Source organism: Hylaeus anthracinus, unplaced genomic scaffold (assembly GCF_026225885.1).
Source record: "Hylaeus anthracinus isolate JK02 unplaced genomic scaffold, UHH_iyHylAnth1.0_haploid 11982, whole genome shotgun sequence".
Lineage (NCBI taxonomy): Eukaryota > Metazoa > Arthropoda > Insecta > Hymenoptera > Colletidae > Hylaeus > Hylaeus anthracinus.
In genome coordinates, this window is record NW_026534330.1 from 4,841,181 (window position 1) to 4,853,348 (window position 12,168).

At 41.5% G+C, this 12,168-nt stretch overlaps 2 protein-coding genes across 4 annotated transcripts in view; one reads left to right on the plus strand and one right to left on the minus strand.

Annotated features, from left to right (window-relative positions):
• LOC128886076 (keratin, type I cytoskeletal 9-like) overlaps nt 1-2,757 on the plus strand; it is a 60,793-nt gene extending 58,036 nt beyond the window's left edge. Inside the window, exon 5 of the mRNA XM_054140632.1 lies at nt 2,549-2,757. The gene's annotated coding sequence lies outside the window, so the exon portion shown is untranslated. The remainder of the gene's footprint in view (nt 1-2,548) is intronic.
• Nucleotides 1-12,168, minus strand: part of LOC128886065 (solute carrier organic anion transporter family member 74D) — a 113,008-nt gene that overhangs the window by 22,369 nt on the left and 78,471 nt on the right. For all 3 annotated transcript variants that reach the window (XM_054140610.1, XM_054140609.1, XM_054140611.1), the window contains one exon: nt 184-642. In XM_054140610.1, coding sequence (XP_053996585.1) covers nt 184-501 — 318 coding nt within the window. In that variant the 5' untranslated portion in view covers nt 502-642. The remainder of the gene's footprint in view (nt 1-183; nt 643-12,168) is intronic.

Sequence of the window (12,168 nt, forward strand, 5' to 3'; positions counted from 1 at the left end):
GATAAACCAGGGAAATCTGATGGTAAATCTGAGAACGCTATTGGTCGAACAGAGACTAATACCATCGATATAATAGAGAACTCTGAAGGTAAAATAAGACGCAGTGTTTTATCGACAACATGCTCTTTTTTTATCAAGTGTACTGATTCGACCGAATACCGCCACCAAACATGAAACACTGACCCAGGTGATGCAGAAGGTGACCAGGAAGGCCTGCTTCGTGGCAAAATATTGGAGCCAGCGCGGTCTGCAGGGACCCCAGCCACAGGAGACGTCGGCATCGTCGAACTCCGTGTGAAGGCTACTCGACTTCTCATCTGACATGATCAGCTTTCCGTTTTCCGTCCCGCCAATCTCGTGAAGCTTCCCATTCGGTATCGAGCCGTTGTTGTTGTGCTGTTTGCCACAAATCAGCCCGTTCCCATTCGCCATCTTCTGGGGGATTATCGTGAGGGCCTCGACGTTCCCGTTCGCCAGGATCTGCGTGTCCTCGCCCGCCATTGTCCTTCGAGGATGAACCAACACTCTGTTACCTCGCTTCTCTCTCGATTCCTTTATGCCTTCTCGCACCCTCTACCCGGGATTCTTCCTCGTGGGAGGACCCTCGCGGCCGCTCAGACCTTTTGCATTCGAACGGTCAACCTGAAATCATGAAAAAAAAAGATATTAGCAAAATTAGTCTCCATCGATTCTGCATTGTTTCAGAAGATTTGATGTATTTTAGCTTGTTCCTCGGAAGATAAATTGTTCCTTGACTATTACACAGTCGTTAAAACAGATCATGCTGTTGGTCAAACAGAGCATACCGTCGATAAACTAGAGAACTCTGACGGTAAAAGAACTCTCCTGATTCATCGACAGCTTGCTGTTGAACATTTATGCTACGATCTGATGTTGATACATCTATAGTCGAATCCTCAAAACCTGGTTCGTTTTCTTCGTTCTTTCGTCTTCCTATGACTTGTGCGCTATATCGTGGCTCGACGCAAAAAGTGACGGAGAGGAAAGGTGTCCAGGAATAAATCGTCAAAATCGCGGCCGCGATTTATCATTCGCTCAGGAGCGGTTTCGAGATGCACTTTGTATTTTTAAATGTCTAACTTATGTGCGTCACGGCATTATTTATAACGGCGAGCTCTCTCTTTCTCTGCGACTAACACCTACCACGTTTCCCCGAAATCGCGATTGGCTTTGTTCAGTGGCCAATGGAATTCCACGTTCTCAACCGACTTTTTCCTCTGTGTTGGGCCCGTAATTGATCCATGGGATCTTGCTTCAAGCGTGAACAAAAATTAAAAGTAATCGTAGCAATAAATAGCAACATTCATCGTTGACATTTAAGTATGAATGCTTTTGGGAGTCACTGTGGATGGCAGTTGTCCAAATTGTACAAGTTTGCAACGAGATGCTCGAGTTTAATGCACGCTTTTTCTGGAAAATAATTAGAGATCACAGGATCTGCGACAGCGAATACTGCGAACGAAACTGAGCAGAACGGAAACCATTCGCTGTCGGGCTCCTTTCACCCCATGATTGACAGAAAGGAAACAGACCGACTGGAACACCCTGTAGCCTGTATCCTCTCACTTTCGTCGGTGCCCGACTTTCCTCATTTCCCTCGCGTTCCATTGCACTGACCATCCTGCCGCCGCGGTTTTCACTGACAGTGAGTAGGAGTCTGCGGGCTAGAACGCGCATACGACCACGTAACGGGTGGCCAGAAAGTACCCACTATCCATTTCCTAATTTATCCTAAGGAATCATTGGAATTTTATTTTCACGGTACACCTTGCACGTGTAACATATGGATAGGATTAGATTCAATTATCTATGGAGGAAGTTGTACTACAATAAAGAATATTATTAACTTTCTCATTTTTTAAATTATATTAATTCAATATATATCTTTCTAATCTTTTTAATTATATTAACTTTCTTCAACTTCCAGCTATCTTGCTAAACTTGTCGAAATCGGGCACGAAACTCATCCGTTCGGCGTAACAGCGAGATTGTTTTCTTTAGCGAGCAGGAACGATTCGAGGGGTGTTGCCCCAGTGATGCTTCCTGTCGAATGGTTCCACGGATGATAATAAAACACGGTGAAACGTTGCGCGGACGGATTTTATTTGGACGTTAATTGGACGTCCACGGTGGCTGACCTCCGAAAGACCGTCTAAGAATACGAATGTGTTTACGGTGTAGTGTCGTTTCAGTGCGCCATTGACCCGTTAATGTTTAACGTCGTGGAGCGCACCGCGTCGCGTGTATTCCATGCGCGTCGGGCATACAACCTTCTGCGAATCAATTTATTCCAGCAGAACCCCGTGTAGTTCGACGAGAATTTATTGATTCCTGTCGACTATAAGATTTCGAGTGGACGTGATCTGCGACTTTTCCACCCTACCGTGACGCTAACAAAACCTAGACCTTGGTTTAGATACGTGGATGTCGAGACTCGTAGGGCTGGGACCTTGGAAACTCGAATAGAAAGAGAACAAAAATTCGTTAGAGGTACGATACTACAATTATTTCTATTTTCTTCTATTAGGTTGTCCCGAAAGTTTCTTTCGCGAGTTGCACTCAATTATTTTACGTGGTCGTGGTTATATAAACAGACAATCTAATTTCATAGATATTCATGTTGTAACAGTAATGGAGCAAAATGAACCGTGCACAATTCAGTACTGTAACATAAAACACAAAATATTGTGCATGTATTACTTATTAATAAAACGAAAGAAACTTTTTGGACAACCTAATATTTCTTGTACTTTGTGAGGGGTGTTTTATTCTGTCGATATGAGCTGGTAAGGTAGATTATCCTGCTAGCAACGTAGAACGGTTTGTTGATTAATCATTGCGACACTAATTTACTACGTTAGTTTCCTATTTTTGTGATCCACCCTCTACAGTCCCAGTTAAACTTGAAGAACATTGAAACCCTCATTAGGGGGCGATCCTCGGTTGGGAACGAGTCAGAGATTAAGAAGTTCAATTAGCTGAGAACTTTCGCCGGTTAAGGGGGGCAATGTCGACACACATATCGAAGCCTGCAATCGGAACGAAATCGAAAGGGCTACGAGAAGAGCACCAGCTCTCCTGTGCACGCTCCCGATGGCGAAACGCCGCCGCAGCGGTCGCCTTTTTACCGATCGTAAATCCTTTTCGGACAACTCGCCTCCCGAAGTGAAAACCTTCGCGGCAATGGGGCCCGATTCGCGATTCTGTCGCCCGCCATGGATGCCCCGTCGATGAATCACGTCTCGAAATCATCCTTTTAATCGTTCCACCGGCTGGCGTCGCGAATATTTTGCAAGAAATCGGCTCCATGAATATTCAACGCCGGAGGAATTCGACGATTCGCGATCTCTGATCCCGCACCTCGTCGGAAAGGTGTTCTCTGTTCCCGAGGATCTTTTTCTTAGGTCTGAGTTTGTTTGCAGGGGAATGGAGTCGAGGATAATTTTATCGGAATTAATTTAAAATTTATGAGGTTGTTTGCAAGCTTGGTTTAATATCTTTTGGAAGTCGGATGGAGTTATTAACTTGTTTAGTCGGTGTCAGACGTCGAGGGATATTCCGTTCGTAAAGCAGATCACGCAGTCGTTAAAATAGAATTTAGTGTCGTTAAAACAGAATTTGAATCAAGAGAATACCATGCTTTAACGACAATACGAAATAAGCTCGGATACAATTGTGAAATTCACGTGAATACTGTGATTTGTTCATTTAGTTGCTATAAATAACACGAGGTACACGAGGAATATTGTTTTTACGCGACAGGAAAAGAGGTGAGGAAATAAACGTTGCGGCATGAGTTGAAAAATACCGCACGGTCGATCGACGGTGATTTCTCGCGCGACCAATTAGGAATTCCTCGCGCATTGTGATTTCGTTCGGGATCTCATAGACTCCTGTGGAACCAGCTATGATGCAACGAGAAAAGAAATTTCCGGTAATAAATTGTCGTGGTATGCTTGCCGTAGGCTTGAATGGGGGACTCAAATATCACGTAAGAGGGAGCCCACGTGCGCACTTCTCCAACATAAACCTGGCAAACGGTTCTTCTAACACCTTGTAAACCGTCTTTTCATCGATAATCGAAAGTACATTATCTACTGCCAATCCAAGTAATAATTTAATGCTCGACAAGGCTAATTTGGACACACTAGAAATTCTTGATATAGTTTTTCATAACTCATATATATATATAACTAGTTATATAGGGTGAGTATTAATTAATGTATAGGCCGTGTAAATAACCAAGTGTTAGTTTCTTCTTTAATGATAAAATAAAATGAATACGAGGCTGGTTTGTCAACTTTTGAATCGTCGCGGTGATCTGATTGGATTTCGTTTGTATCAAAACAGAAGGCATGCCTCGGGAGATGCAACATGCGAACACCTGGGACACGGACGAGCCGCATGCACGTACACGAAAACAGCGGCGTTTGTCAAGTTCCAGCAGCATTGCGGCGGAGAGACTTGGTCTAGGTCGCCTTTCACTGTCCTACTGACGTCTCGTGGTTAGTTGCTCTATTCTACTACGACTACAACTCAATGCCAGCGTGCAGCACGTTGCCGTACAGAGCGACCCAAAAACGACTCTACTGACACGCCAGGCCATGCACGTGACGAGGAAAAGTCGTAAGTGTTGTCCCTATTATACGAGGTTTCGGAAAAATGATACAGACTTGTGGTTTCATAGAAGCTTGAAGATTAGGAAATTGGACTCTAATTGTTTCTCTGCTTGGTTAATTTTTCTTACTGGGTAGAAAAAACATCGGTGTGTTCGTTGACCATTGACCTCTGACCTCTGACCTCTGACAATTGACAATGATTGATAAATGATTGATGAATGAATTTCTGATGAATCATGATCTATGAATGGTAACGATAGGTGATGATTTATAATGATTAATGATAACTGACAATGTTTCGTGACGATGTTCGATGGCGATCGTGACGATCGACGATGATTGGTAATAACTGGTGATGACTGATGATTCCTGGTGATTGCATGATGTTTTATAATAAGTTATGATGCTTCACGACGAAGCTTGATAAATTCCGATTCTTGATGTCGATTGATATTTATCGACAACTGACTTTGCCTGTTTAGCTTGCAATTAAAATTGTAATTACATGTTGCAATTTTATAAAGTTGATCGATGAGTAATAATTCAAAACATTTGCGTAAATTTGTTAGCGATTTATAACCTCAACGCCCCTAAGCGATCACCGTAACACTTCCACGGGTCGCACTCGGCGAGGTAATCGTTTTCACCGTGAAACGACCCCGCGTAGACGCGAGAGGGCCCCGTTCCAACAGGACGAAACCGAAGGAAGCAAAGAGAACACAGGGTCCTTCCGCGTCGAATCGTCGTGTCGGCCTTCGTCGAGACAATGCTGCGTGTCCTGTATCCGTGGCACACTTTTTGCCACCCTTTCACGGTCAATTGCCCTTTTAAAGCAGCTTTTTACCGAGTCGTTCGGTCCCCGTGTGTGTACAGAGCTCCGACCAACGAGACGGACTGGTCTTCGAGCGTCTCGAAAACGTATCACTAATCGTACCCCTCTTGCCAAACGTAAAAATTCATCGATTGCACGACTTTTTCCGAGCGGTTGTCATTTTTACCCAAGAGGATCGATGTTAGAAGAGCTTAAAAACCGGGGTGGTTCCAGATAGATCATGCTCGCTTGATAAAATTAGCGCCACTCGATCAATAAAAAAGGAACAGCGCGAAGGGAGCCATTCATCTGCCACCAAGTAGAGTTCGAGTGGCTACAGGGTGGTCCAGAGGTACGTCGTTCACATTGAGAAATAGTTGCAAATTAAAAAGATTAAGTACAATAAAACAAAGTGGATGTTTCCATCAATTACTGTTGAATTTCTTTTAACGGCGATTTTTTAATTTCTCAGGGTGGCAGGCATAATTAAGTTCTTGCCGATCGTCAGAGTAAATATGAAGAAAAAGACAAAAATTGTATCTAATGTAAGAAACTTATGTTGAGCATTAATAAATATCTTTATTTAAATTACTCACATTGTAGCAAAGAAAGAAACGATTTTTGCTGAAGATCAACAAGAAAGTTAATTAGTATCAATATTTTTGAAAACGTAGGGGTAAAATAATAAACTGCTTCGAACGTTTGTGCAAGGATGTACATCGAAATTAATTTCACGGAGTAACGACGTATCCCGAGCGGATCCGGTTGAAAATCAATTTCACGGCACCGTCACTTTTCCCATTAACGCTTTTCAGATTGATAAAGGCGCAATGACGCGAAACAAGCGGAGTTCGCGTGTCCCGCTGGGGGCCACTTGTTCGAGGCGCGGTGTGCCCCCTCTTTTTTATTTATTTTTTTTTTTTCACTCGATCAAAGATCGATCGTGACATTTCAGTTCCGTTGACTGAACCCGCCGTGCAGACAAAGGTCTTTTAAACTTTACCCTATCACGGACTCTCTAGATAAAAAAAAAACCTTTTCGTGGACACCCTTTTATGTAGATCTAAATTATTATTTATTACATGTATTTTAAAAGTTATATCTACAAAATTATGTAAGAAATTCAACGAAAAGAAGCAACTGAACGAAGAGCAAACTTATTTTTAAATTCGCATTAAAATTGATTTTGAACTTAGGAAAGAAATCGATAAACGCAGAACTGTCTGTGACGCGGTGTCTCCTGACTGGCAGTTTGCCTTGACTGTAATTTCGCAGCTTTGAAAGACATCGACGGAACCGACGTTTCCCGACTCCCAGCGATTCACTTTCGATCGCCAAGCTCGACGCCGGTTGACCGCGTGTCGCAAATCTTTGCAAATGCCCCCAAGAAAGTAAGTGGAAAGCAGCAAGATTTATATTCCACTTTGATGTTCCCAGCAAACTCGTTGAACCTGATCTTGAATCTGGTTTACGGTGATACCGCTCACGTGCACGTGGCGCGAACGCCGGTGGACGCCGTAGAATAATTCAAGCCACTTTTACGGAACAATAAATAATAAACGGCGTTAAGGACTGGATGAAATCGGTTGGAAATGATTCTAATGACTCGCCGAGGCAGGGTACACCCTGGCGGTATCCCAAGCATTTTTTGTTCTACAATATGAACGCTGATTGGCGTCAAGCCGTAATAGGATCATGGAGTAATCTAAAAGTATTAAGTGGGATCGTTGATCATCTTCTCCAGTGTACACCGTCGTTGGATAAAAACTGGAAGGGCACTACGTCACCGGAGACTCTGCATACATTAATTATCTTCCTTTTCTTTTAAATTAAGCAAGGAAGATTACTTCCGATTACCTTTTTCCTTGGTTTAAGAATAAAATTAACGTATATTTTATATTTAATAATACAAGCGGAATAATTAAAAATGTCGAATTTCATTCAATTTTTACGATGCCTTCGCTAAAGATGGAAAGTAGATGAGCAAAGTTGCGCAGAAATAAATTTTCCTTCCCAAATGAGTAGCCAGAAAGCTCTAATTTTAATTTCCAACGAAATTACAGTGTACCGTGAGAATGACGAGCGACAATCGAGGACGAAAGTCGTACGCCCAGTGTCGTCTCTATCAGACGAAGTTGGTCGTGAAAATCGAAAGCAGCGAAAGTAATTCCCGCGCCAACAACAATGGAACGAATCTCGATCTCGATCTCGTTCTGGAAAGCAATAAACGCGAGGCAAAAATAAAGGCTCGGGGCCTGGAGAAGTCGAGCAAACTAATTTCCCGAGTGAAAATCGCCGCTGCTGAGGCTCCTTTCTACAAATTGCTACCCCGGAACCGTAAACGAACGTGCAATATTTTCAATTTTTAAAAAATGGAGAAATCTTATTATTTTGACGATTATTTCATATTTTTTAAATATGCTTCTTACGACCAAGTAAGACGTTACACCCTTGTTGTGTGTAAAAGATTAGAATAGTCAGAGCGATAGAATAGACAAAATTAAAAAATAAATTGATTAGAACCTTTGATTATGAAAGATGAAACGCTTTTTTAATCGAGTATGTTTACTCATTTTTACTCCTAGTCTTAAAAATAGTACAAGAGTGATCTTTGGCGAATGGTTTACTAATTAAGCACAAGTTACTTTCGTTTGCCTTGACGTTAAGTAATCTAAAGACCTGCAAGGTTTTATCAACACCAGACACTTCGCAGATGTTCCATTATGATAGGCGAGCCAGCACGCGACAATTCTAAACGAGGACAGCTGCTGATTAATGTATCGAGATTGGTTATAATTTATAAAACACGCTATAGAAAATAGCAGATAGCGAAGAGAGCCACTAATCAAGAACCTAAAAGTTCTTCATGCTCCTCATTAATCAATCACGATTAGAATGGAATCGAATGACGTACGTGAAACGCGACTGGACGTCACCAGACATCAAACAAAATTTAAACAAAAGTTTTTATGGAAACCAGAGGAAAGGGATCGAACGAAAACAAAAGTGAAAGACGAGCTCGTCCCGACATCTCCACCGTCCCAAAAGAAAGCAAGAGTTTAATGGCAACTAGAACATGAAAATCATGTCAGCAACGAAAGTATGCTCGTCCCCTCTACTATTTCGCTGGGTCGTTAGCGTAATTTGTCGCATGATGAATGGTAACTTCTGACCATTTACTATTTTTCACACGCGATTCATCGATCAAGATCGATAATGACCACGGGTGTTCGTTAAATTAGGTTTCGAAATTCAAGTTTAAGATTTATGTCTCGAGTTTTAAAGTAGGCTAATTTGAAACTTTGTTTCGAAAAAAAAGTTACGGAGTATATTAAACTGAAACTTTTTCTGTTAATTAGTATACTTATGATGGTTGTGTACGTTCTTTTTTGCATGTCATTTGCTCTTATAACGAGCGAGTTATTACCACGAAAATACTAAACGATTTCTTTTCGTGTAATTGACTCCTTAAATAAAAGTTTTTTGTGCTCGTTAGTATACTTATAGGGACGTTACATGAATTCTTACGTATAGCTAACCGTAATAATAAACGAGGTATTAATACCGTAGATAATAGAAATAAGGATCATTTTAAATAGTAAAAATATTATAATTTCGAGGAAAATGCAGGAAACCGAAGTTTTGATCTGGAACTAGCAGACTGTCCCCTTAATAGCTCTCCCAAACTTGTGCAGCTGGTAATGATGGATAAACGTCGCGATATTAATAACAGTCTGTATATTCATAGCGGCAGTAAACATCATAGGAAATTATGGGTAATAAAGAGTCAAAGGCGCACTTTCTACGGAGCCTTTGCGTAAGCTATTCCTTTGAGGGGTCCTCGTTAACGTAGTAGCCAATCCAGCGCGCGAACGAACCCGCGAAAATTTGAATCAATGCGACACTGCGCACCAGCTGGTGGCAATTCGTGAATATCAGGCATCCGTGGCACTTGGGGAAGTCCCTCGTTACGATGGACGGAATTAAAAATACTTTCTCACTCTGGTGAACTGGGTGGAGTGTAGAATGTTTAATCAAGTACCATTTGAATCGTTTGAGGAATAATCGAGTCATTTAAATACAGTGGAAAATCATTTAGGAAGATGCAAAAGGTATGCAATGAAAATAAATTTCCTTTCTGTACACTTTCCTAGTTGTATTTAAATAAACCTACCACTATTTAATAATAGAACGTTGTATTATGACGTAACAACTTTTTGGAAAGATTCAGAATCGATGTATTTAGTATTCTAAAAGAAAAACATACTTTATAGTGCCACGGGAGTACTATAAAATATAGTCTAGCTCTATCTATCCTATCAATGTAAGGGAATAATTTAAATCCACCTATTCTGGCATCGTGCATGTGCATTTATTAATTGACAGGAAACCTTTAAACATCGTTCGTGATACATTAGAGTTTGAAGTGTCCCTGTATTTCTTTTAAATTCTCCTAGTATTTCCTTTGGAATGACCATTCGTAATATAATTTCCTCGAACCGACTAGCCTACGCGGCGGTAAATTGCGATCGTTGATCGGCCAGTCTTGCATACAGGGTGACACGGAACTGTGGGAAGAAAGATCAGCCCTGAAGGGGATTGTGACTGTATGTGGTCAGATAATCTGGTTAGCCTTCGGAAAGATCGAAATTAAGAAAGAACGAAACTTTATAGAGTTACAAAACAATCAAAAGTAATGCATACGTATTTATTTTAACTGTGGTAGCTCAAGTTTAGGGAGGAGGGGGCGAAACCACCCTCGAAAGTTTGACCCTCAATTCGTCAACTTCAGAACGGTTACAGATAGAGGACAAATTTCTGAACAAAAATTGTATGATTTTTGACATACTACAAGATTTGTTAAACAAATTTTCTTTGATCTCTAACCGTTTCCGAGTTGGTGACATAGGAGTGAGCTTTTGGAGAGTGATTTCACCCTTTAAACTTGAATTGTCGTTGTTAAACATAAACAAGTCTCAACTAATTAGTTTGGTCTAAAACGAAGCAATTAAATTTGATTTCATGTTTTCTACCTAATTTTTAACATAGAGTTCCACGTTCTTGGCTACTTCTACGAGACACCCTGTATGCAAGTCGTTTGAAGGATCTGCATCACGCGTGCGAGCAACAGAGCGATTTGCGCGAAGATTACAATATGTGAAACGATTTGTATCGTACGCAAAGATTGCTAAATAAGTCGAGGCATGTGTAAAAGCTGCTGACCGATTTGCATCAAAAGTAGGAAGCAGAGTGTGTGGTTTGCGTTGCAGGTCAGTTAAACGTTTTTGTTCGACAGTTGCAACCGGTATAATGATTTTTGTTGCATGCAGAAAAGACATTGAACGGGCTCGAGTTGCATATAGTGGTTTCTTTTCTGCATGCAAGTAGTAGAATGATTTATTTCCCGATGCTTTAAGCCGCATACTTATACATGAATTGCTGAGAATTATGGAGGACAGACACGTTAATTAATATATTATTCGAATTTTTAATCGCGAGTCTTGTGTATATAAAATTGATCAAAACATAGTTGAAAGTGTTTACTATGAATCCTTTGACGTGTACGGGCATGCAATATTGTTTATTACAACCGTGTGTATTTCCCACACTACCGCATAAAAATGCTTACTCGTCAAAGGGTTAATATTTGACAAAATTCTCAGAGTTTCGTTAAACGTAAGAAAATATACTGGTAAAGTTTGAAATTGATATGCACGACAGTTTTTTTTCTCAAATAAATCTCAAATATCACCCATACTCCTTAATAAACTTGATACCCAAGCATTCCTGCCCGAGTTAACTGCAACGTAGATCATTCCTTATTCCAAGTTATCTCACTATAAACGATATCCTCATAAATAGGCCCAACTATATCATACTTAAAATAGAAATACCACCTCCCCTATCGTAAACTCAAACATTTTAAACCTAGCACAAGTTACGATCGAAGATCCAATTCTAACACAGGTTTGGAGCACCGCGTCACGTTTTCGACTGAGTTACACGTACCATATACGTAACCGGGCCCTAAGTCGTCACAGGTTAAATCAGAGTCCCGGACTCGAGGTACGATTACACCCGACATGAATACTTAAAATAGAAATACCTTCCTCCATCGTAACCTCGACCACCGTAAATCTAGGCTAAGTTACGATCCAAGGTTCAAATCTAGCATAGGCTTACCCTATCATCGGTTACGTCTGGATTAGCTCCCCTCCCACCCCCGCCACTCCCGGTTCCAATCCCTTAAACTCCGGAATTCAATGCGCCAAGGCCATTACGTTTCTCAAGATCACCGCAAGACCTCCAAACAATCTCCAACTCGAATAACATTCCCGGCGATTCGGTCCTAGCTGGAACTGAATCTCGCGGGAGAGCTCGTAGCCAAGAGAGAATTGAACGTCAGTCGCTAGAAAACGTTAAAATAGCCCATACAAATGGTACACCGCCGGTACCAAAGTGCAGCGTATTATGGTGGCCATAGGTACTAACGTCGAACCGCAGCGCATTATGGTGGACACAGCGCGATGTAATAATAGATTGTATTCACGACCGCGGTGGCCCCTTCGCCGCAAATTACCGACAATCATACCCAGCGCTATCGGTAGCATCTTTTTTGGCAAATAACACGCTAGCCACGGCTCCATCGCGGTTGAACTACGAGCCCGGCTAACCGCCGCGACTCTGCTTTCGAGCTGATCGAAATGGAAATTTCAA